This window comes from Cetorhinus maximus, chromosome 11 (assembly GCF_964194155.1).
Source record: "Cetorhinus maximus chromosome 11, sCetMax3.hap1.1, whole genome shotgun sequence".
NCBI lineage: Eukaryota > Metazoa > Chordata > Chondrichthyes > Lamniformes > Cetorhinidae > Cetorhinus > Cetorhinus maximus.
The window spans coordinates 80,644,444-80,671,407 of NC_135889.1; the positions used below are offsets into that span (position 1 = coordinate 80,644,444).

At 42.5% G+C, this 26,964-nt stretch overlaps 1 protein-coding gene across 2 annotated transcripts in view; it reads left to right on the top strand.

Annotated features, from left to right (window-relative positions):
• Positions 1-26,964, top strand: part of scn1laa (sodium channel, voltage-gated, type I-like, alpha) — a 246,724-nt gene that overhangs the window by 69,991 nt on the left and 149,769 nt on the right. Inside the window, exons 3-9 of one of the 2 annotated variants that reach the window (XM_078552303.1) lie at positions 3,378-3,496; positions 9,355-9,444; positions 15,191-15,319; positions 15,987-16,078; positions 18,437-18,694; positions 24,050-24,113; positions 24,718-24,859. In XM_078552303.1, the coding sequence (XP_078408429.1) occupies positions 3,378-3,496; positions 9,355-9,444; positions 15,191-15,319; positions 15,987-16,078; positions 18,437-18,694; positions 24,050-24,113; positions 24,718-24,859 (894 nt within the window). Of the gene's footprint in view, positions 1-3,377; positions 3,497-9,354; positions 9,445-15,190; positions 15,320-15,986; positions 16,079-16,178; positions 16,271-18,436; positions 18,695-24,049; positions 24,114-24,717; positions 24,860-26,964 lie in introns of both variants that reach the window. The other variant, XM_078552304.1, reaches the window with a different exon arrangement.

Sequence of the window (26,964 nt, forward strand, 5' to 3'; positions counted from 1 at the left end):
ATTACCGTTTTGTAAAAATTTAATGAATTTTATGAATTTGTTATCAACATGTCCCATCTCGTGCAACATTGTCACATGAGGGGGACATGTTAATAATTTTAAAATGTCTCTATTTTTTGACTTTACTTCCCTTTCACTAAATTCCCTGACACAGGACTTTGCCTCACAGAGCAGTGTGCTCTTTCGCGTGCATGCGCCAAAGAGCGCACTGTAACAGTTGGGGATTCCCTCCCCCCCCCGCCCCGGAACAGGAAGCGCATAGCACTTCCTGTCGGGCAGGCCGCTGGGCGGGCCTTAATTGGCCCGCCCACTCAAAATGGCAGCTGGCCCCGTTTCAGCGGTGGGGTTCGGCTGCCCGCCCGCCGCCAAGCCGGTGGGGCCCGCCTGCCAGCTAAGGGCTAAATTCTGCCTGATGTCTCACTCAAGGGGCATGGGGGTCACTTTTTCTTTAGACACAATATCCTGGTAACTCTCAGGGATTTTGTTAAACTCTCCCGTGCTCACAGTGGTATGTCTACAGGAACATACTGCCTCAGTCAGGGCCACAGCTTTGTCTGCTTTCTTTCCGTCAGGGCCCTTTTTTCTGCAATGTTCTAGTGTACTCCACCAGATCAGATTTTCCCTGTAGCTTCCAGCAGTCAGCTCGAAGGTGACCTGCCTTGTTGCAGTGGAAGCACATAGGCTTTCGGGCTTCACTCCTCGTCTCAGCACCTTTTTTGGCCTGTGGAGGGCTCCCTTTGTTTCTAGCTTTTCCTTCTCGCTCACTGCTGTTCACCCCTCTATCACCCTCTCACCTTCTATCCTTTTCAGGTTTTTGATGGTGACTAAGGAAGGGTTTCCCTTGGGCAAGGGATGGCGGACAAGCTCATAACCATCAGCCAGAGTTGCTGCCTGTCTGGCTCTTGAAACATTTTGTTCCACCACATTGATTTTTATGGAATAAGGAAGCAAGTTTTTCACAATATGCTTCCAGTACACATGCATATGCACCCAGGATAGCACTTTTGACCATCTCATAATTTGGCGAATGCTCGTCGGACCGTAGGGAATAATCCTCATGGGCCTTTCCTGTTAATTTGCTTTGCAGTAGCAGGGTCCAGCCCTCTGTGGCCACTTCAGCTGCCTGGCAAGCTTTTCGAATGGGATGAAAAATGCTTCCATATCTCCCTCATCAAACTTCTGTAGCAACTGGGAAACCTTTACGAGCTCAGCACTCAGCCCTGAGCTAGAGGCAGTTTGTTTGCTAGCAGTACTTCCACTGGGTACAGTAGGTCTTTCCCGATTCAGTTCGATCTGCCTTAAGTCCATTTCTTGTTTCTCTCTCTGGAAAACTTGATCTTTATCCCTTCCTTCTTTTGGAATTCTCTTTCCTCCTTTCCCTTCTCTCTTGTCTCTCCCTTTCCTCTCCCCATTACTGTTTCTCCCTTTATTCTCTTTTCTCTCCTCTCTCTCTTTCTTCTCTTTCTCCTTCTTGGAATTCTGCCACTAGCCTCCACTGTTCCAGCTGTGTCCTTGTAATTCTAGCCAGTCTGTTTCAGATTCTACGCTTGTCTCTGGTTCTTCAAGTTGAATTTCAGAATGGTTGGCCAAAGATGTTAGGATTTCAGATTTCCTAGCTATTGGACAGATATCTGCCTCTAAACACCTTGCTATACTCCTTAACTCTTCAATAGATAGGCTTGTAAACTGTCACAAGTTACCTCACTCTGTTCTAGGAAGGTACTAGCTTTGAATGCAGACCTTTTTAGTGCTCTAGCACTGCAAACGACAAAAAAACCTGCATTGAAGTTTTTAAGTTACTTCTAGGGATCAATTTGGCTCCCTGCTTTTAAAACCTTGTTTGTCAGTGGGTTGATCATGGATACAGCCCTCAAATTTCTGCTATGACCAGATGAGGAGGGGTTGAATGGCTTCCCTATTTTCCCTCTCCTTGTTTGACCACAGAGGGTTTTTTTTTGTTGTTTGTAAAGGATATACTTGCCAATTCAGTGAGTACTTAACTGTTTACACGCTGTGCCCATAAAAGAACCAATGGGACATATTTTCTTGAGTTTAACAAAGAAAGAGGTTAGCTTTATTATAATGATCTAAGTTAAATAATAAAATACGCACACACATGTACTCAAAGCTCACACACAAGTGCAGATTACAAAGTAGGGAAGAATAAATTGGCCAAATTTGAGTACATAAAAAAGTAAAAGAGTATACATTCTGCAGCTTGGTGACACGTGGCTTCAGGCTGAATTCGATGGTCTCGATGCTTCCAATTTAAAGACGACCCAGTTGTTGTTCTTCAGGAAATGGTGCTGCATTGATTTCTTTCAAGAAATCTCTGTCTGTAGCAGAGTGTCCCTGGATGATCAGAGTCTGCAAACAGGGCTCAAAGCTAACCAGGTGAGTTGGAGGGAAATAAGGATGCAGGAGGGACCTCACTTAAATCTTCTCCTTAAGCTACTTGTCCTCAGTATTGCTGAGAAAATGTGCTTAAATCATACAATGGGTTAGCTTGTCACGTTACCTTCCTTCTCCAAATGCCAGGGGGATTCAAAGAAAGATATTGTCCATATATTTAAAAGATGACTTGATTAGCTTATGTCTGGAAGCTGACCTAGACAGGGTCCCATTGTCTAAGCGATTAATCTTAATGACCTGTCTCCAAAAGTTAAATACCCCAGGTGATTGCCATAGCTGCCTTGCTAATGAGTTGGGAGATATGAGTCCTTCACACTCCCCTGAAGTCATTGTCTTTGATGGGTTTTGCAGACAGACTGACTCCACTCCAATGAATTGGAATTTGGAGCTTTCAGTAATGCAAATTGGTGTTAGCCATCTTGGACTGTGAGTTCAAAGTCACTTTAGTCTCTGTGTTTTTAAGAAGTCTGTTTTTAAAAGTTCAATTCAGATTTCCAGTCGATGGATTAAAAATTATTTTTGGATATAAAGCACATCTTCATGACATAACAAAATGAAAACTAACTTGGGTGTAGTTGGAAGTTATTTTCTGCAGGTTTTTCTGTAGGGGAGATAAAATAATTGTTTTGCATAGAGAGCATGTAGATGAATGCTGCTAGAATTTGATTTTAACATAACACTTGCATTCTGAATGTTATATATGTAAAAGGTACTTTCTATGGTAACTGTTCTGCTTTGTTCAGCCTAAAATTAGAATAAATTTCTGAACAAGATTTTTAAATTTGTGATCCTGAAATATTTATATACAACATTTTCCTGAACCAGTCAGTGTTTTTTATAGAGGAATACTGATATTGAATGCAGGATACTGTTGAATGAGTTTGTTCAAGAAACTTGTAAAATGCAAAATACGTTTCTATGCCTACACTTCACTGTTATAATCATTACTTTTTTTTTGTTTACAGACCTTTATAGTATTGAACAGAGGGAAGGCAATCTTCCGATTTAGTGCCACACCTGCCTTGTACATTTTAAGTCCTTTCAATCCTTTAAGGAAATTAGCTATTAAGATTTTGGTACATTCATATCCTTTATGTGGTATATTTTTAATATATATGAACATCTTATGTAAAACTACTGAATCTCGTTTCACATTACACGTGCAATAAGTCAAAACTGTTATGATCCACACCTGGTCAAGTAGCGTACAAAATGTATGAAATTGTGTACTGTTCTTAATAATCCAGTAATTCCAGTTATTTAGACTTAGCTGTCTTTTTAGGTTCTTAGCCAAAAGGAATCTCAAATGTGTCAGAAATAAATGTGATCCAAGAATTTTTTTTTCAGTCTGAATTTTATTATTGCTTCCTTAGTACTGTAGCTGCACGTTTTCCTTGTACAGCATTTGTAAGTACACACTTTTATAACAACGCACTGAAGTCTTTTCCCAAAAACAATACTTCTGAGACTGTACCAGTGGTCATTCAATATGGTTGGTGGAATTATCACAGTCAAGAGGGAGCCTCCCATTATCCAGTTGTGAAATCTCAATGTGCCACAGTGGGACTGCCACTGCAGCTCCAGGTGAACCAGCGGGACAGTTAAAGGGTCAGAAATATCACTAAGATCTGTCCATCAGCTGCCTTTTATGCCTTGAAAGACGTGGAAAGCTATAAAGTGAAGTAATTGGGGGCTAAAATGGAGCAAGAGCAGACTGCTACAATGCTTTGTGCCTTGATAGGGCTAGATATCAGGGCTAGTATTGTTGCTTTCTCAGGCCTACCACCACATTCCCCATGGTGCCTTTGGATAACACAAGCAGATGCTTATCATATGCACCATTATGTTGTGAGTGTGCTTTTAAGACCAAAGTAATGCTCTAGAGTGGAGTGCAGGGTAGTACATAATACTTTTTGTATGACTGAATTTACAACATCATTAATTTGAATATAAGACAGAGTTTTCATAGCTTATAAAGAATACAGTATCCATGCCAGGGGTCTGAACCCTGCCTTTGCCACTATTTCAGTGTAGTGGGAAAGGAAGGAAATGTAGATTGGAGAGTGAAGAAGTAGAAAAGCAAAATCCTGCGGAAGCAGGAAATCTGAAATAAAAGCAGAAAATGACAGAAACTCTCAGCAGGCCGACCAGTATCTGCGGAGAGAGAAACTGAATTAATGGGCCGAACCTTTTCTCCCAAGAGTATGCTCTGGATCTTCAGGTTTTCATTTTAGGGGTTGGGGAGTGTAGGGGTAGAGGTGGAGGTGCGGGTGTCCCAGGAGCAGTGCGGAAACACCCACTAGGTCTTCCAGGAGCTGAGGCACGCTTGTTAAAAGTTTTGCCTCGGTGCTCTGGGACTTCATCCCAGTTATAGTAAAAACAATAAATCAAAAAGCTCTCTAGCCCCCACTCCTTACGCCCTGTCACTTCCCACACACTCCCCATGCCACATCCATGCCAACTTATGTCACCTTATGCCCCCCCCCCACCCATGGCCCCTCATAAACTCTTGTCAACCTATGCTCCTCTATGCACCCCCCATGGCCCCTCATACCCTCCATGCTAACCCACGACCCCCACCCATCCTTATGTCCCTTTACACCCACTATATCAACTTAGTATCAACTCATGCTAACCCATAACACCACCCATCCATCACCTTTTGCCCTTTCACCCTTCATGCCAACTCACCCAGTATCCACCATGGACAGACCTCAGGAGCCATGGTGAGATGATATAGAATAAAGTTCTAAGTATCTATTCCAGACTTCATTATATTTTAAAAAAAACTTGTTTATAATATTTAAATCCCTTCAAGTACTGAATCATCTATGAAAACAAACATTTGTATTCACAGCCTCACATCAAAGATAGCTAATTTCTTTATAAGCAATTGGAGCTGTCAATTAAATTATGAACTTACAGCCCTGCCCCACTGTGGTGATGTTAGGTTGTGGAAGCAGTCAAGCAGCACCAATCCTGTAATGATAAGCCAAATGATAACCCACAGGTTTATGTCAACAAACAGTGAAATAACAAGCACTGTTTATTTTCAACTGCAGGCTGGGTGTTTTTTTCAAAAATTTAAATGTCTGGATAGTTTGACAGTTCAACAGAGCTTTAGAGCGTATCCATTTTTTACATACATTCATATCTACTGTAAGCAATCCCAAAGGGGTACATGTCCTCCTAAAAAGGGCAGCTGACCCCTCCAAATGAGTATCTTACTTCTCCAAATTTGGAGGGTATCATACTTCTCCAAAGGGGCACCTTACCCCTTCAAAAGGGTACCTTACCTCTCCTAAGAATTCAGGCAGCTTTAGATCTTTTTCTCAAATGTCTAAAGCCCACGAGTCATGTTCTGGAAATCCCAGTAATGAAAATTGCTTCTGCACTTTTATATGTGCAGCTGCCACTGTGGTGAAATACCTCCTTCCCCAGTTCCTCTGCTCTTGGCGAAAATTGTGGATGCTGGGTTCAGGGCGGTACATCCGGAATTGGGGCTGCAGCTCAGGCTAAGGCACAGAGTCCTTCCGTCCTTATGAAACTTCGAGCCAATGTTTCAGGTTGATGACCTTACATTAGAATTGGGACAAGTTAGAGATGTACAGGTTTCTTAGCAAATTAAAGGAACGAGGGTGGGAGAAGAGCAAAAGAGAAGGTCTGTGAAAGGGTGAAAGGCAGGAGAAATTGAATGACAAGGAGGTGATAGTGCAAGACCAAAGAAAGAGTAGGAGGCTTCAAGAACTAAATTTTCCATCATTCACCATCATCCCACTCAAAATCACAGCAGATGAACTAGAATAATGGTCTGGAAACTTTTAATATAGTATATTGTTGTTATCCAGGGGGCTATCTGGGCAGAAGTGCCCTATTTGTTTAGGAGTGCCAAATGGTTAGATCACAATTCTTTTGAAGCTTTATTGGATGTGGGAATACTCTTATATTTCCTATCATGCCAGTCTACCTCTGTCTTAGCATTGCTGTACTGCTTGGTATGCAAAGTCTTAAAAGAAGTGGCTACTGAGATAGTTGAAGCTTTGCATATAATCTTCCAAAATTTCTTAGATTCTGGAAGGGTACCAGTGGATTGGAAAATAGCAAACATATTGCCTTTATTCAAGAAAGGAGGGAGACAGAAAGCAGAAAACTATAGGTCAGTTAGCCTAACATCTGTCGTAGGGAAATTGCTAGAATCCATTATTAAGGATGTTATAGCAGAATACTTTGAAAAGCAGAATGTGATCAGGCAGAGGCAACATGGTTTTGTGAAAGGGAAATCATGTTTAACCTGTTTATTGGAGTTCTTTGAGCAATGTGGATAAAGGGGAACCTGTAGACATGGTGTATTTGAATTTCCAAAAGGCATTTGATAAGGTGCCACATCAAAGCTTACTGCACAAAGTAATAGCTCAAGGTGTAGAGGTAACATATTGGCATGGATAAGGGATTGGTTAGCTAACAGGAAGCAGAGAGTAAGGATAAATAAATCTTTTTCTGGTTGGCAAGATGTAACTAATGGAGTGCCACAAGAATCAGTTCTGGGCCTCAGCTATTTACAATCTATATCAATAACTTGAATGAGAGGACAAAATGTATGGTAGCTAAATTTGCCAATGACACCAAGATAGTTAGGAAAGTAAATTGTCAAATGAAGGTCAAGGGGATATTGATAGTTTAAGTGAGTGGGCAAAAACTTTTCAGATGGAGTATAAGGTGGGAAAATGTGAACTTGCCCATTTTGGCAGGAAGAATAGAAAAGCAGTATACTATTTAAATGCAGAACTCTGTGGTACAGAGGAATCAGGGTGTCCTGGTACAAGTATCACAGATAGTTACTATGCTGGTACAGCAAGTGATTAGGAAGGCAAATAGAATTTTTAAAAAAAAATTATTACTTCATGGGATGAGGACATTGCTGGCTAGGCCAGCATTCATTGCCCATCCCAAATTGCCCTTGAGAACTGAGTGCTTTGCTTGGTCATTTCAGAGGGCATTTAAGAGTCAACCACATTGCTGTGGGTCTGAAGTCACATGTAGGGCAGCAGATTTCCTTTCCTAAAGGACATTAGTAAATCAGATGGGTTTTTACCACAATCAACAATGATTTCATGGTCATTATTAGACATTTTATTCAAATTTCACCATCTGCCGTGCTGGGATTTGAATCCAGGCCCCCAGAGCATTACCCTGGTTCTCTGGATTACTCGCCCTCTGACAATACCTATACGCCACCACCTCTGCAAGAGTAATGGAATATAAAAATAGGGAAGTTTTACTGCCGCTGTGAGGGCCTTGGTGAAGTCCTGGGGTGCGGGGCATGCGCGGCAGGTGTACGGTTTTGGTCGTCTTATTTGAGAAAAGATATACTTGTGTCAGAAGAAGTTCAGCGATGGTTCACGTGATTCATTCCTGGGATAAAGGACTTATCTTATGAAGAAACGTTGAACAGGTTGGGCCTATAGCCTTTGGAGTTTAGAAGGATGAGAGGTGATCTTATTGAAACATAGGGAAATATTTTCCCGCTGTTAGGGGGAAGTGCAGGAGTGAGCACGGGCAGGCGTGCCTCCAATCAGCACCCCCGATTGGGGACGTGCTGCCTTTTGACGTGGGCGGGCCAATTAAGACCCACCCAGCGTGACGTCCTCTCAGAAGCGCTATGCGTTCCCTGTGGGGGTCCATCAGCTGGGAGTGCGCTCTTTCATGCACGCGCGCGAAAGAACACACTGGGTGCTGCCTCAGGGAGATCACCTCGGAATTAAAATGTTTAAGACAAATGTTTAAAAAATTTCCCTGACATGTCCCCTCATGTGACAGTGTCACATGAGTTGGGACATGTCCATCACTTTAACTCAAACCTTTAATAAATATTTAAAAACCCTCATGAAACCTCATCCCGCCCGTGGATGAGGTTTCATGCTTTTTCTTAAGCCCATCAGGGCTCCCGGCCTGCCTGCCAACCCTAAGGTTGGACAGGCAGCCCTGTCAATTACCTAAATTGGTTTATTAATGGCATCAATAGGCTGTTGTTAGGTCAGCGGGCACACAGCTGACTCGGCTGCGCCCCTGCCGACCTGAAAATGGAATTGACACGGGGTCATGTCGGGAGTTCCGCCCGACGTCATCCTGTGTCGGCGAGTGGGCCCCGCCCCAGCTCGCCGACCGGAAGATCCTCCCCATGTAATATCCTGAGGGGATTTGATTGGGCGGATACTGGGAGGATGTTTTCTCTTGCTGGGGAGACTAGTACTAGGGGCCACAGTTTAAGAATGAAGTCTCCTTTTTCAGATGGAGATGAGGAGAAATTTTTCTTTTGGGGTTGTTAGTGTGTGGAATTCTCTACCCCCAGAAAGCAGTGGAGACTAGGTCATTAAATTTATTCAAGGCAGAAGATAGATTTTTGATAGATAAGGGAGTCAAGGGTTATGGGGGATAGACAGGAAAGTGGGGTTGAAGCCACAATCAGATCAGCCATGATCTTATCGAATAGCGGAGCAGGCTCAAAGGGTCGAATGGCCTCCTCCTGCTCCTAAATCCTATGTTCTTTTATAATGTGCTCTTTCATTCTTCAGGAAAGGGTTCTCAGCTCACTTATGTCTTTTATCAGAACATGTCCATTTGGATAAATAGCCTTTATAAAGAGCTGTCTGCTCTCCCCAGGTTCTGATTCTGTTCGTGGAAAGTGAACCTGGTTGCATCAGATTGTAAAAAAGACGAACAGATCTAGTGGGATCTGCAGAAAGGAGAGGCTTTTTAAATATGTTCAGATCTATTAGTACTTCTGGTTAAATATTAATAGCTCTGAAATATGTCAAATTCCAACATAGATCGTTACCTCTTTAAGATTCTTATTCTTCTTGATTTTATTAAAAATGTGACTGAAGTTCAAAGTGCTCTGTTATATGAATTTCATTATATTTGCTTTCCTTGACCAAAGCTTACATTGTTCAGCATGCTTATCATGTGCACAATTATGACCAATTGTGTGTTTATGACCATGGATAATCCTCCAGACTGGACGAAGAATGTAGAGTGAGTGCAGATTATTCTGTGTACTATTGAATTGACAATATTATTAATTCTAAAACGAGAGAGTTGCCATAACAAAGAACACAGTACCTATCTTTTGCTTAAATATAAAATTAATTCCTTGTTTCATAAGGAAATTAGATTTTAATTTTGACAATAACCATCGACACTCCTTCATACACCCGGGGCAAAATTTTAATGTCGGGGTGTGGGGGCGGGCCCGACAAGCCGATGCGTAAAATGACGCGCGGTGACATCTGATGTGCGTCCTGACGTCACTGCGCGTCATTTAGATCTTTCGTTCGGCAGGCATGCACCAGATGTGGCTGTGCACCTGCCGAACTGTCAAAGTCCTATTAAGGCCATTAAAAACCCATTAAAGCACTTATCAAAGCTGCCTGTCCAAACTTAAGGTTTGCGGGCAGGCGAAGAGTTCAAGTGGCCTTTGCGTTTTTCAGGAAACCTCATAGAACCATAGAACCATAGAGAAGTTACAGCACGGAAGGAGGCCATTTGGCCTATCTTGTCCATGCCAGCCCGAGGACACCCGTGTGCCCTTTCTAATCCCACCTTCCTGTACCTGGCCCATAGCCCTGCAGCTTACAGCACTTAAGGTGCAGATCCAAGTACTTTTTAAAATAGTTTAGAGTTTCTGCCTCTATCGCCAACTCGGGCAGCGAATTCCAGACACCCACTACCCTCTGCGTAAAATAGCCCTTCCTCATGTACCCCTACACCTTCTGCCACTTATCTTGAATCTATGTCCCCTGGTTCTAAAATTCCCCACCAAGGGAAACAATTTTATCCTGTCCACTCTATCTATTCCCCTCATAATTTTGTACACCTTAATCAAGTCACCTCTCAGCCTTCTTTGTTCTAAGGAAAATAACCCCAACCTACCCAATCTCTCCTCATAGCAACACTTTTCTAACCCTGGCAACATTCTTGTAAACCTCCTCTGCACTCTCTCCAGAGTTTTTATGCCCTTCCTGTAATGTGGTGATCAGAACTGCACACAATACTCCAGTTGTGGCCTCACCAGTGTTTTATACAATTCCAACATTATATCCTTACTTTTATATTCTATACCTCTGCCAATGAAGGAGAGCATTCCATATGCCTTCTTTACAGCCTTGTCTACTTGAACTGCTGCCTTCAGGGACCTGTGTACTTTTATGCCAAGATCTCTCACTTCATCTACCTCTCTTAGTATATTCCCATTTATTGTGTAATCCCTGTAACCGTTTGACCTCCCTAAATGTATGACCTCACACTTCTCTATGTTAAAATCCATCTGCCCATTCCACCAACCCATCTATATCGTTTTGGAGATTTTGGCTATCCTCTACACTATCCACTACTCGGCCAATCTTTGTGTCATCTGCAGATTTCCCAATCGTGCCCCCCACGTTCACGTCCAAAGCGTTAATATATAACACAAACAGCAAGGGTCCCAACACCGAGCCCTGTGGAACATTTGAGACAACTTTCCATTCGCCAGGGCATCCGTCGACCATTACCCTTTGTTTCCGGTTACAAAGCCAACCTTTTATCCAGTTTGCCACATTACCCTGAATCCCATGGGCTTTTACTTTCCTGACCAATCTGTCATGTGGGACCTTGCCAAATGCCTTGCTAAAATCCATGTATACAACATCCACTTCCTTCTCCGCCGATGCTGCCAGACCTGCTGAGTTTTTCCAGGTAATTCTGTTTTTGTTTTGGATTTCCAGCATCCACAGTAGTTTTTTGTTTTTATCCACTGCACTACCTTCTTCAACCCTTCTTGTCACTTCCTCAAAGAATTCAATCAAATTTGTGAGGCAAATTAGACCAGTCCATGCCTTTCCACATGGCAGTTAATCCTATCTCTCAGGATTGATTCTACTAATTTGCTCACCACCGATGTAAGACTAACTGGCCTATAATTGTTTGGCATTTCCTTCGATCCCTTTTTAAGCAATGGAACTACATTTGCATTTCTCCAGTATCTCCCCTGTATCTAGTGAAGATTGGAAAATCATCCGCAGAGCATCTGCTATCTCCTCCCTGACTTCCTTCAACGGCCTCGGAAACAATCCATCTGGCCCTGGTAATTTATCAACTTTCAAGGATTTCAACCCTTCGAGTACTTCCTCTCTCTTTGTGACTATCCCATCCAATATCTTGCAGTGTTCCTCCTGGACTACTATATCTACATCCTCCCTTTCCAATGTAAACATGGAGACAAAATATTCATTCAAAACCATTCCTACAGCCTCTGCATCTACAAACAAGTTTCCATCTTCATCTCTGATAGGTTCCACTTTTTCTTTAACTAACCTTTTAGCATTAATGTATTGGTAAAACATCTTTGGGTTATCTTTAACTTTACTTGCTAATCTTTTTTCATGCCCTCTCTTTGATTTCCTTTTTCACTTTGTCCCTGCAGTTCCTATATTCGTCTAGGTTATCTGCAGTGCTTAGTTCTTTGTGCCTATCGTACACTTTCTTTTTCTGTTTGATCTTCCCCTGTATTCCTCTAGACAACCAGGGGGGTCTAGATTTGGCAGTACCACTCTTATTTTTGTACAATTAGGATCTCGCTTTTTAGTGCTTCACACTGGTTTTCCACTGTTTTATCCTCCAGCAGTGCCGTCCAGTCCACCTCAGCCAAGTCCCTTCTCATTCCTGCAAAATTTGCCTTCCCCCAGTTCAAGACTTTTACTCCTGCCTTATCTCTGTCTTTTTCCATGGTAATGCTAAATCTAACTGAATTGTGATCACTGTCCCCGATGTGGTCGTCAACTGTCACTTCACCCACTTGCCCTTCTGCGTTCCCCAAGACTAGAGCCAGAATTTTTCCATCGGCGAGTTGGGGGCGGGGCCTGCTCGCCGATGCAAAAATGACGTGGGATGATGTCGAGGGGAACCCCCGATGTCATCCCGCCCCATTTAAATATTCAGGAAGGCGGACGGACAGCGAAATCAGCTGTCTGCCTGCCGACCTGTCAATGGCCAATTGAGGCCATTGACAGGGTAGTTAACCCAATTAAAGGCCCTGCCCGTCCAACCTTAAGGCTGGCGGGCAGGCCAGGAGCCTCAGCGGGCTTCTGAAAAAACATGAAACCTCACCCACTGGCGGGATGAGGTTTCATGTCTGTTTTTAAAAAGTTTAATAAAGTTTCTGTGCTTTTTATTAACATGTCCCATCTTGTGTGACATCGTCACATGAGGGGGACATGTTAATAATGTTTTTATTTTTCTATTTTTGATGTTTTTAAAGCTTTCAGCGCTCTCCCTGAGACAGCACTTAGTCTCAGGGAGATGTGCGCTCTTTCGCGTGCATGTGCGAAAGATCGCACTTTGATAGTTGGGGAACTCCACCCCCCCCTGCATAGCACTTCCGTCGGGCAACCGCTGGGCGGGCCTTAATTGGCTCACCCACTCAAAATGGCGGCGGGGCCCGCTTTTGCGGCGGCGACCGGCTGCCCGCCCTCTGCCAAGCCGGTGGGGCCCGCACACCCACCAAGGGCAAAATTCTGCCCTAGGTCTAGAATTGCATCTCCTCTCGTTGGGTTTGTCACTAATTGGTTGAAAAAACTTTCCTGGACACACTGCATGAATTTTTCTCCCTCAATGCCCCTTCTATTGTTTGAATCCCAGTTGATATTAGGATAGTTGAAGTCTCCTACTATTATTGCCCTCTTGTTCTTACAAGCAGAAATTTGCCTACATATTTGTTCTTCTATCTCCCTTTCACTATTTGGGGGTCTGTAGTATACTCCCAGTAGTGTGACTGCCCCTCTTTTATTTTTAAGCTGAATCAATAAAGCCTCGTTTGTTGACCCATTTAGTATATCATCCCTTCTCACAACTGGAATTGATTCTTTAACCATTAGTGCTACCCCCCTCCTTTTTTATCTCCTACTCTATCGTGTTTGAAGACTCTATAACCAGGGATATTAAGCTGCCAGTTTTGTCCCTCCTTTAGCCAGGTCTCTGTTATAGCAATGACATCCTGATGCCGTGTGTCTACCTGTGCCCTTAACTCATCTACCTTGTTTGTAATACTCCTTGCATTGAAGTATAAACCGTTTAACCCCATTAATTTCCCTTGCTGGATACTTTGTAAACTTTGCTTCTCCTGTAACTCCATGTCTATCACAACGTCCCTAGCTAATGTTCTACCTCCATTTTTCTGATCTGAATCTGACCTATCTGATCCTACTCCAGGGATCCCATCCCCCTGTCACACTAGTTTAAATACTCCCAAACAGAACTAGCAAAAGCCCCCGCAAGGACACTGGTCCCAGCTCTGCCTGGGTGCAGCCTGTCCGGTTTGTACAGGTCCCACCTTCCCCAGAACCAATCCCAGTGCCCCAAGAATCTGAATCCCTCCCAGCTACACCATATCTCCAGCCACGTGTTCATTTGATCTATCCTCTTATTCCTGCTGTCGCTAGCACGTGGAACTGGGAGTAATCCTGAGATTACTACATTTGAGGTCCTGCATTTTAATTTATCTCCTAACTTCCTGTACTGAGCTTGCAGGTCCTCATCCCTTAGTTTACCTATGTCGTTGGTACCAATATGTACCACGACCCCCCTGGCTGTCTACCTTCCCTCCCCAGAATGTCCTGTAGCCGCTCCGTGACATCCTGGACTCTTAACCAGGGAGGCAACATACCATCCTTGATTCACATTTGTGGCCACAGAAGCGTCTGTCTGTGCCCCTAACTATTGAATCCCCTATCACTATAGCCCTGCCATTTGCTTTCCTCCCGCCCCTCTGAGCAGCAGAACCACCCACGGTGGGATGAGGTGTCCTGAAGGTTTTATTAAATAAATATTTTTTGAACAATTCATAAACATGTCCCAGCTCAGGGGACATGTCTAAATAATTTTTATCTTTCGTTATTTTGAAAATTTCAATATGAACTTAATCTCCCTGAGGCAGCTCCATGCCTCAGGGAGATTTCTACGCTCTTTCACACGCGTGCATGAAAGAGCGCAGGCCTCGACTCTCCCTCCTCCCCCCGCCCGCACAGGTAGTGCTGAGCGCTACCGGCTGTGTTTTACGCTGGGCGGGTCCACGTAAAATGGCAGCACGCAGCCGATTGGCTCTGCACCCGCTCCCGACCGGCCAGCCCAACATACAGAAAATTCTCTCCCCCCCCCCCCCCCGTTCATGATATCCTCAAAAATCTCCACCAAGTTTACAGTAATCAGATTATTTCTCATCCTTTTGATGTTTGCCTCACTTAAATTTGAAATCTTAGTTTTAATTCTCCTTTCTCTCTCTTAAGCCAAACATCAAATTCGATATATTTATGAGATGTTCCCTTACCATCAGATTGTTAACTAATTCTGGCTTGTTGCTCAGCACTAAACCAGTCGAGTTGAAAAAATATTATCTGAGTAAAGTGTCTCGAATACACAGTAGAACTCGAATGCAATAATATTTTCCATTTAGTAAATAAGTTTATTTTACAAGGAAAAGGATTGCGTTAGAATATAATGAAAGTCTTTCTCGTTCTCTTGATTAGGACTCAAGTCTCTGAAATCACCTGCATGTGAATAAAAAAAAAAGAAATTTTCTCCAGAATGCCATTACACTTAATGTGATAGAACAGAAAAATATTCTTACATCAGGAATCAATAGTAAAGATAACAGATTTTTAGCCTGAGATTAGTGGAAGTTTTCCTTTTTTGTGATATTTGCCAATGAAATGACTGAACAGCTTTTTTATTGTTATAATTCCATTAGGTACACCTTCACTGGTATTTACACATTTGAATCGCTTATAAAAATTCTTGCAAGGGGCTTCTGTATAGATAATTTCACTTTTCTCCGAGATCCATGGAACTGGCTGGATTTCAGTGTCATTCTTATGGCGTAAGTACTTACAAAATAGTCAAGTCTGCTATTTTTCTTTGGGGCCATCCATTGCTGGCATAGCTGTAGAAAAATAGATTCAAAATATAATGATGTGCGATGTGTTGATTTATTTGTGATAAACAGCAGTAGCATTTCCATCAAAGATCCTGCTTAGTCAAGAAAAATTCAGACCAATCGTTTGTACTTTGTTTATTTCTATCATTAACCCTGATGAATTAATGATTAAATGTACATCATAGTGTAAAATTGAGCCATCCTGACCAGGAAGGCCTGAGCTGTGATCCCCAATTAGTGCTAACTAACTGATTTCACCAGTGTTAAAAGAGGTATGCTGTAATTGGCTATATCTCCTCGGCTAGGGAGGGAAAAATATTTGACAATTGCATGTTGGATGAAGCCAATGTCAACACAGTTGACTCCATGTTTGAATAGTCTGGCAATATTCAATGTCTAGGTTTACACTCAAAAAATAACAATCTGTTTTGGGTACCAGAGGGCTGTCAGCACCCATGGAATTGTACCCTAACTTATGTTATTATCTTCAGGACAACCAAGCAAAGGAGGAAAATAAAAATACAATTATTCTGACCAAAGTGAAAGACCAAGCATTATAGTTATATTAAAATGCGTTGAAAGCTGAAATAACTGTGATTTAATTCTACAGGTATGTAACAGAATTTGTAAACCTAGGCAATGTTTCAGCTCTTCGAACTTTCAGAGTGTTGAGAGCTTTGAAAACTATTTCTGTAATACCAGGTAAGGAGTGATCGGTGTAAAGTGCTAGCAGGCCCCATGTACCTCCAACTGTTTCTTTGTGTCCTGTCATTGTGTTTGTGTGTGCCCTCCCCTATTACAGATATGTGACAGAGTTTGTGGACCTGGGCAATGTCTCAGCGTTGAGAACATTCAGAGTTCTCCGAGCATTGAAAACAATTTCAGTCATTCCAGGTGAGAGCTAGGTCAAACACTAAGGCTGATCTTTTTTCCTTGCAATTCAAAATAAACCACAAAAGCAGGAATCAGAAAAAAAGAATTAAATTATAGGATACCTTGCTTTTGAATTTTTTTTTGTTTGCGGATTCAGCCTTGGCGTTTAACAATTTCTTGCATGAGACATTGTAATATCCAGCATGAGTGGTTTTCATCCTGTGATGTCCAATTTTCCCTTCTCAATTCTGCAAATTAGTGCATTCCGAAAATGTTGTTTGTTGAAATTATGCACTTTTTCTATAAATCAGACCTAGTGCATGAACAATACAATTTCAAAATCAAGACTGAAAATATGATTACCGAAAAATATGCAAATGTAGAGATGAGGAAACAAAATACAGCACATCAACATGATGAATGCATGAAAGCTTCATCAATTTAAGGCATCCCTTTTTACTCCAAACCGTTAAAAAAATTATAACACCACCTTGATATGAGTGGGTATTCAGAGATGTGTGTCATTATGTGTGCCCATTTGTCAGTTATGACAATAGCATGAGACAGATCTAATTTAGATTGGTCACTGTTCAATGTTGCAATAAAGCTTCTCTCCATGATTCACTATAATAATGTTATACACTTAGGGATGGATATTCAAAGCAGGGTTGGGAACTGAACAACTGGATCCCAATCATGCGCCGCAACTGTGTTGCTCATTCATCGCTATTTTGACACGTAAATGCCTTAATTGAGCCAGAGGTGATCTCAGTGCCCAATTAATAGTGCCGAGCATTACCAGGAGGTGGGAGCAGCCTGCAGACTGCCAGCAGTAAATGTCATAATGGTCAAAACAAAAACAAAAATACCTGGAAAAACTCAGCAGGTCTGAGGGCATCTGTGGAGAGGAGCACAGTTAACGTTTCGAGTCTGAATGACCCTTCAACAGAACTAAGTAAAAATAGATTAGAGGTGAAATATAAGTTAGTTTAAGGGGGGGTGGGACAAGTAGAGCTGGATAGACGGCCAGTGATAGGTGGAGATAACCAAAAGATGTCACAGACACAATGTCATAATGGTGCCTGCTGCTACGTTGCCAAAGGCACGCTGCACCTCGGAGGTCCAGAAGCCTCATCACATGCAAATGTAGGCATACAGCCATAATGAGGTAATACACACGATCCAGCACAAGATCCGCGGGTTCTGAAACTTTTCACCTTATATTAAAAGCCTTTAAATTCTCCTCACATTAAGACCGACAGCTGAGACTGTTTGGGTTCACAATTGAAAATTCTGTCCTTTCCCTTCCCGCCCCGTTGACAAGCTCCTCTAGGAACTTAATGGGCCATTAGGTGGAGGCCAGCGGGTTCCCCGTTCCCCCCAGCCACTGTCTTCCCATTGAAAATAGGAGCACATCCTGGAGGCATCAGTATCCAAGATGCCCTCTGGGAATACGTTGTTCAAATTACACCCGCATCCAACCACACCGGCAATTAAAAATCCCAACTTTTGTCTCTACCCATTTGTGTACATTTGACCCAGGGTGCTTTACTGCTTAGATATTTTGACCCCTTTCCTCTACGGACTTTTAGTGCTGTAGTGTTTGGAGTGTCAGACTATTGCTCATGTTTGGCTGGTATTGCTGTAATGCTTTAAATCTCTTGATTATTTTTGGTACTATAACATAATTTGTCAAAATAAATCAAAAAATTAAAAGCCTATGCAAATTTAAGTTGTATTATGAAAAGTTATATCACAAATTTTAGCTTTGGAGAAGTCATTACAAAGGGCCTTTCACTTTTTCACTTAGTTCCAATGTTCACTATAAATGCAATTTCAGAGTCGGGCGAAATGAAATGCATTCACAAAATGCAAAACACAGAATAAAATTGGATTGCTCCAGAGAAACAGCCATCTCACTAAGAATGTGTATAGTTACATTCTTTCCCATTCATAAATTGGATCATATACATGAAGTTTCATTCAACTACACAAAAGTTGCGCTTTCCATTTGTTCTTCTAATATATCAGGTCATTCATTTGCCTAGTTTCAGCAAGCTTTCATTAAATGTAAGTTAATTCTGACATCTGTCTTTTGCATGAGATTGACTAATACAATATAGGAAGAACTGATGATTTCTTAGTCATTTAATGACAATCAAAAACCACAGATTTTATTTCTTTCAGGTCTCAAAACCATCGTGGGCGCCCTGATCCAGTCAGTGAAGAAGCTGTCCGATGTAATGATTCTGACTGTTTTTTGTCTGAGTGTATTTGCACTAATAGGGCTACAACTATTCATGGGATGTCTAAAACATAAATGTGTACAATGGCCACCGCCTGACAGCTATTTTAGTGCAAGTAACAGTTCTTTAGACCTGAATGGTACGCTGCTGAACGAGACAGAATACACATTCAACTACAAGAAATACATCGAAGATGAACGTAAGCACTTAATGTTCACATTAGCTCATTTTTCTACACATTATTAAGTCATGCATCAGTTCTATATTTGTTTCTAATTTTGAAGTCAAAGATGAATAAAGATTTTAAAGGGAAATGTTATTTTTCTAATGTACAGTGTGAGAACAGTAAAATGTTTGGCGAATACAGGCAAATAATCTGTGTTGCTTTATTCATCTTGACTATGTTCCAAGAACTGAACAAATATTACTTCTGAAGGGCCTCTCCATCTGCCTTGGTGACTTGCTGCCAGTGCCTGGGAAGACTCCAGGCTGGATTTTAAGTGCCCTCGCTGGTCGTATTTTTGACAGGGCAGGTGTCAACTCCACCAACTTCTCACCCACCCCCAAGCTACCTCATAATACAGGTGGTGGGCGCGCGTTGAAATTGACAGCCTGCTCACCATACTTACATAAATAATCAAGGGTCAATTGAGCTTGTTGACAAGCAAATTGACTCTGATAATAGTTGTCCATACCTTAATATGGTTGATATTGTCCCAGAGGATGTCTCAAGTGTGGGACATCCTCTGCAGTGAGGTGCTGAAGTCCCACTGTCAGGCAGTTTACCACGCCTGCATAATGGCTGCAGGGTGGGCTGGCGTGGAGAGAGTGGGCGTCCTGCTGACTTTGGTTCTGGTGGGGGTGCGGATTGTTGCACCCCCCCACCCCAACATAATATGCAGCCCTCAGTCTCTCCGAGGAGACAATCATATCAATCTGTGGTAGCATTGCTGGAGTACAGGTCAGAATGCATTCCCAGTATCCCACCAGTGAGCTGCTGCGTTTGGCCCTTGATGAAAGCCACCACTCTCTCAGTGTAAGAAGCCATGCATTCTGCAGAATAGGTTGCAGCACTCATGGTCTGAGTGGACTTCTCTAATGTCCGTACCAGTGCGTGCAACCCCTCTGGAATCTCTGACATATCTTCATGTACCTCGTGCTGTACATCCAGCATCTGCCGCTGGATGGACGACTCCAGAGGCTCGTCATCGCTGCTCTGAGTGTGAAGGCCTGCTCCAGCTCAGTCTCTGGCAGCTGGTCTTGTGGCTATAATGTACTAACTTGAGTGTGGATCCGAGCCGCACATACTCACAGATGTGTGTGTATCTGCGCTGGTGCTAGGAGTAAGGATGTGATGCTGCGCCCTCTGAGGCTTCCTCCTCCTCCTCAGAAGTTATTGATACTCTCTCGGATCAGGTGGCTGCAGCTGCCGATATTTGTCCTGTGAGGGAAACAAAACCGAGGAGAATGAGGGGCATCATCACCATTATTTGAGGTGAGGTTGAGGTGAATTCACAGAGACATGCTTCCTCAAAACACACACTGACAATATTGGGAGAAGGTAGCCAGTTTTTGAACTTTAGCCCCTTCAACATAGAGACACACCTTCCTCCCCAAATTCTGCAAGTTTCCAAAGTCAAAAGCCTTCAATGCTACCTTCCTGACAGCTTCCCCAGTTTTTAACACCCTCCCACCCCAATCCCTTCTGTCTGTTTGACAGAACAGGGTTCTGCGCCCTTGGAACTTACCACCCTAGGGCCTTCTTCCAAACTCGCCTTTACTAATGGTTCAACTCCATTCATTGGCTGCCAGCTCCAGGACCTTCTCCTCAGTGGGGGCAGCCAGGTTTGCAGGTTCACCTCTAGCCTAAGCCCTCTCTCGGGCATTATGCGCCCTCTTCTCCTGCAAATGTAAAGGGACATTGTAAGGGTTGTGCTGTGCTACAATTGTGCCTTCAAAAGTCAACATTACTTTGTTGTGGCCAACATTCCTCAATGTCTTTGCCAAGAAACGGGTGTTGTAGTTCAAACCTCACCGCCCTCCCCCGAAACAACTGTTGCCATGGAGAGTGGTATGTCTGCCTCATGCCGCCTTCCACATTTGGGCAATAAACTAGACAATCCCATATTCGAGCCACTTCACCGCCTGACACCCTTCCATTTAGGTCCATGTCCAATATGGCTGCACACTTGCGCTGGCAGATCTCAAGAGATCATTGAGCCTTTTACGGCACTGCAGCCAGATTCTTTGGACGACCCCACAGCTGCTTACCTTTGCTGTGACATCCATCCAGCTGCTTTGGTCTGGCTGGGATGTCACCTTGTCCCATCTGCTGGCATGAGGATCTCCCTCCTATTATTCACAGCTTGGAGGAGGACTCGCAGGGAGTCATTATCAAATTGTGGGGCCTTCCTTGGTCTGGGCCCCATCAGCAGCTGGTGGCTCCATTCTCTCCTCCATCTGTGGAGAGACAAACTCAGTTAAAGGATTGAATTGAGTCTTTTCCTCGACACTTGCTATTGATAAGGGACATGAGTCAGCAGCATTTAGTTGTTCTTTCCTCCCTGGCAAAGGTCCTGAATGATTCATGACTAGCAAAGTAAACATCAACATTTAAAACCAAGATCTTTTCTTGCTACAGTAGCTCAATGGATATAAAAATCTCCTTGCGAAAAAATCTTCAGCCTCCAAACCATAAGCTCTGGTGCAGGTGCCTCAGTCCTGTACCAGGGGTGCCTTTAAATGGCTGACGGTGATTCAGTCCATGGCCTGCCCTCTTTGTCCCGTCTTTCTTGCCGATTGGACACGCCTGCCCACCCTTCCTCAAGATAGTTGTCTGGCTTCCTGCCATGTGGCCATTCATTGGCTGCAAGATGCATTATCTGGCATCCTTGAAAGGCATGGATGGGATCTGGCAGCCCACGCACATCCAGGTTGGCCTCCCGCCCACCGTCAAGCCGTGTAAAATTCAGCCCCATGAGTAATTGTCACATGGGCAGAAAAACTATCAAAATACTTTGGAGAAATTATCTAGGACACTAACATTTCAAGTCCTACAACAGCAATGCTATATTCTTGGCACCAGCTGTATGAAGTATGTTTATAGGCACCTTTCATTTAGAATTTTACAGCCATCTGAGAGAGGAGACCCAGAAGTTTGAGTTAAATTAAACACTGTTTTCAGAGGTATTGCTAAATGATTCAGTCACCGAGGTCCTCAAAATCAGCTTGTTGCTAATTCAGTTTTATAAATAACCTTATTTTATTTTGTTTAGAAGTTGTTGCTCCCCAAGCACCATAACTTTATTAAGTTACAGATTGTATTATTCAAATACATTTTACTATTCAGTGACAGAAAACTAAGAGAAACATATGGCTAACATCTAGAGAGCGAAATAGAGTACAGACAAAGGTTCACCAACCTATAACATTAACTCTGTCACTCCCTCAACAGGTGCTGCCTGACCTGCTGAGTATTTCCAGCATTTTCAGTTTTTATTTCAGATTTACATATTCTGCAACATTTTGCTTTAGAAAAACTTACCTCTTTCACTCTTTTGTGCTGCTGTTTGAACTCAAAGATTTGTATGATTATTTTTATTTAGTCTCCAATTTTCTGTACATATTTTTCTCTCCTTTCCTGAAGGCATTGACATCTTATTGGGATTGTGTTCCATAGAAGCCATCCACTTCCCAATCTTTCGCCTAAATGGCCAGTGTGCAAGTGAGCCTTGAGTGCTGGCAGGTTGTGAGGGCATTATAGCCAAGCCTAATTTTGTCTACATTCACAGAATTGTTACAGTGCAGAAGGGAGCTATTTGGCCCATCGTGTCTGTACTGGCTCTCCGAATGAGCAACTTGCCTACTTCCATTCTCCCACCTCCTCCCCGTAACGTTGCACATACTTCCTTTTCAAATAACAGTCTAATTCCCTTTTGAATGCTTCAGTTGAACCTGCCTCTGCCACACTCTCAGGTAGGGCATTACAGACCCTAACCAATCACTGGGAGGAAGCTTATGGTGCCTCCCGCCACCGGGAATTTACGGTCTTGTCGAAGTTGATGGACTTTTGAATGGCTCGCCGCGTTTTACGGCCCAGCCCCTGTTGCGATGGGGACATAAAATTCTGTCTGCTGTGTGAAAAAGTTTTTCCTCAGATCACTATTGCTTCTTTTACTAATTACTTTAAATCTGTGCCCTCTCGTTCTCGATCCTTTCACAAGTGGGAACAGTTTCTCCCCATCTACACTGTCTAGACCGCTCATGATTTTGAATACCTCTATCAAATTTCCTCTCGGCCTTGTTTTCTCTAAGGAAAACTGTCCTAACTTCTCCAATCTATCTTCACATGTGAAGTTCCTCATCTCTGCATCCATTCTCGTGAATCATTTCCGCACAGCCACTAATGCCTTCACATCCTTTCTAAAATGCAGTGCCGAGAACTGGATGCAATACTCTTGCTGAGGCTGAACTAGTGACATACAAATTCAATGTAACCTTTTTGCTCTTGTATTCTATTAATAAAGCCCAGGATACTATATGCTGTATTAAATGCTCCCTCAACCTGTCCTGCCAACTTCAATGATTTATGCGCATATACACCCAGGTCCCTCTGTTTCTGCACCCCCTTTAGAGTTGTACCCTTAATTTTACATTGTCTCTCCATATTCTTCCTGCCAAAATGAATCACTTCACATTTCTCTGGATGGAACTTCACCTCCACTTGGCTGCCCATTCCACCAACTTGTCTAGGCCCCTTTAAAATTCTAGACTATCCTCCTCACGGTTCACAATGCTTCCAAGTTTTGTATCATCCGCAAACTTTGAAGTTGCACCCTGCACCCTGCACACCAAGGTCTAGGTCATTATATTAGGATATATATCAGGAAAAGCAAGGGTCCCAACACAGATCCCAAGGAAACTCCAGTACAAGCCAATATCTATTTGTGTAATTCCAGCAAAGATTACTGGTTAGGGAGAATGGGAGCTCTGCCGTATTTACCCCATAACACATGAAGGCACCCTGGCTGAGAATAGTTAACTCATTATAGACTGAACATTGAAACTGGAATTTTCCAGTCTATATGGCACAGCTACTGACTTGATAAGCTTTGAGTTATCTGGCGAGCTGTACGTTACCACTTATAATGTACTGTGCCATGTTTTTTAAGATAAACTCTTTCATTATTACAATTTATTACTTCATTTTCTTTTTATTTCTATTTTGAACTGAATGAAACTGAAGTTTTGTAATATTGGTATTCACCTATTCAATTATCTCATTTGTAATGGCAATAATATTGCTGCTTTTATCCTGCTCCAGTTAACATCAAATCTTATTAATATACATTTTTAAAGTAAAACAATAACAAGCAATTCAACGCGCCTAAGGAAGTTCAATTTTAATTAATTTCTACATAAGTGTTTGAAGCACAATGGATTATATTCATGCAACTTATACATTTCACTTTTAATTTAATATTTTCCTAGGTTTATAGGCAGATGCATTTTCAGGAAACTACAAAATAACCCTTGTTTATCATTTCATCAACAGAAAATCACTATTTCTTGGAAGAAGCCAAAGATGCACTACTTTGTGGTAATGGCTCAGATGCTGGGTGAGCTGTTGTATTCAATCATTGTGTTTTTTGTTGAATTTGTTTTGGAATAGAATGAGAAAGTTAATTGTTACATTTGCAAATATTTATTGGAGAATAGTTTTTAATCCATTATTTATTATTACGAAAAATGCTGCATTTAATGGTTGGACTGAGGTTTGTAATAAGGCTGTAATTGAGGTTTGTAATTTGTTTGTAATAGAAATAATATTAATTTAATGGAATTAAATGATGTCTTAAAATGAGAGTTTGCGTACTTCATCCAAATCCACTAATTGTATTCTTGTTGTCACAAATGAGATTGGGTGCATTATTGTGCACAATAGTTGTGTTGTTTTGGCATTTATGGGTATCTGTGTTATGGAAACATCAACAATAGCAATGTGGTCTTATATCTACCACGATGATCTTGTAAGATGTATGAGTTCTTAAGGCATGTGACAATGACTAAAAATTCAGGCATAGCACTTCAAATGACAGACAAATCAATGATGCAGAACTATTTTTGTTGACATGATGCTATAAATGATTTTTTAAAAATTAAAAAGTAGCTGTTAAACATTTTAATTATGCTTTTTTATTTTTCCATATTCTATTTTCTTAGTCGTTGTCCTGAGGGATATATTTGTCTAAAAGCTGGAAGAAACCCTAATTATGGTTACACCAGCTTTGACACATTTAGTTGGGCATTCTTATCATTGTTTCGGCTGATGACTCAGGACTTTTGGGAAAACCTTTACCAGCTGGTAAGCAGGATTTATCATGTATCAATGCAGTATAAAGCTAGAATATTTACAATGCTATTCAATAGTATAATATGCAGTAGATTTAATTTGTATAACCTATTGACGATAATTAGAACTATCGCAATAGAATAAAAGCCTGCTATTTGCTGGCTACTAATAGAAATAATATGAGTTGTCCTTCCAGTCTCACACCAAGCATTTGTGCCAAAATACAAATCGACTGCCAAATGCACTACTACAACAATTCAAATATTTTCAATTGAATCTCTACGATAAGAGATAAATGCCTCTACAAGACGTGAAATAATCCAACATGACAATAACATATTTAAATATCCACTGTGCTTTGAATAACCTTGTAGAAAGAAAGGATCTATTATAAATACAGCAAGCCCCTGTTTAAAGTTGCCCCATTTAACGTTTTTTTCACTTTAACATCAGTCAGTTAATGGGCCCGTATTCTTGTTCAACATTGCAAGATTTGTTTTAAAATTGTTCCCCATCAGTCTGATGTAGGGCTGCATGACCCACTAAGTGCCATTTTGGAGCGGTGTCTCCTTGACCCTTTCTCTTACTGCTGACCTTCCGACTTGTGGCTTCTCCTGTTCCCTAACCCACCTCTTGCTGCTGGTCTTCCAATTTGTGGCCTGCACCGTTCCCTGACTCACCGTCTTACTGATCCTTCCTCTTGCTGAATGCCCTGCTCCCTGACTCTCCTGTTTTCCACTTCCCTCTTCTGAACCTGCCTTTGCATTCAAGGAAGGTCCTAGGTACACATCACTGTCTGCTGCGCACATTTCCACCACTCCGCACTTCAGTTGCACCCCCAGGGTCCTACCACCGCCGCAGCTACTTTAATCCAGTGTCACATCTTGACAACCTGCTCGCCCTATGCAAACCACCTTTCTCCTTTCAATGTTCAGGGCTAGGTACACCATGGAGTTCTTCTTGTAAGTGATTTGAGTTGACTTTGTCGAAGCTGCTCCTCCTGAGTCTCGCCCCTCATCTCCAGAGCCCTCACTCACAGTGAGGGTTCAGGAGAGGGAAGCGGTGAGTGGGAGCATTTAAAAAAAATATCAATTATAACAGCCCCAGCTCGAAACCTCCACATCATCAGGACCCACACTTTCACAGCCTCAGAGCTCCAGCCTTGGATTGGATATGGATCTGGATCTTGAATGGGAACAAGCGAGCGGGAGGGTCGGAGAGTGGGATGTTCAATGAGAAAGTGAGTCAGGAAGCAGCAGAGGTCACAAGTCGGAGTGTCAACAGCTAGAGAGTGGGTTAGAGAGCAGGAGAGGCCGAAACCAGAGGGTCAGTGAGAGGAAGGGTCTGCAGCGACCAGGAGGGTGAAAGAGCAGGATGAGTGGCGAGTGGGAGGTTCAGGAAGCAAAATCGACAGCAAGCGGGAGGTAAGTAGAAAGTGACCATATTTTTGTTATATTTTTAAATTTATTTTATTTAAAAAGTTATTTCATTGACCAATATAGGAATTTAGCAATGTAAAGTATTTCAACTTACAAGGTATAATGTTTTAATGGCCTGGATCTTCTGAGGAACAGCAATCTTCGTCAGATTGCTGCTCCGCTCAAATGTTCCCCTACACGACAATGCTCCACATTTCTTGCCAGGATCTTCTGAGCCCTGCTTCTACAGAAATGTGGTGCACAGCATCCCTCGGTGAACTCTGTCGTAGCAGAGTAGAGTCGAGGGGAAGACAGGACATGGCCCTCTTTTATGGCACTCGCTGCCTTTTGGTAAGTTTAAATGTCCAGTGTGAGTGTTAGTGAATGGGGAGTGGATGCATGCTTGAATGGGTAGAATATTAGGGTGAGTAGATTGGTGAGGTAAGTAGGTAAGTGTTTAGGTGGGGAGGGTGGGTGAGATGGTAGGTGGGTGGGGTGTCAGGTGGGTGAGGTGGAAAGTGGGTAGGGTTGTAGATGGGTGAGGTGGTAGGTGGGTAGGGTGGCAGTTGGGTGACATGGCAGATGGGTGAGGTAGTAGTCGGGCCTGAGGGGTAGTTGGGTGGTCAGGGAGTTAGTCAGATGGTCGGGGGAGGTAGGCGCTGGGTTAGTATAAGTGATTGATGTGTCAGTTCTGGAGCT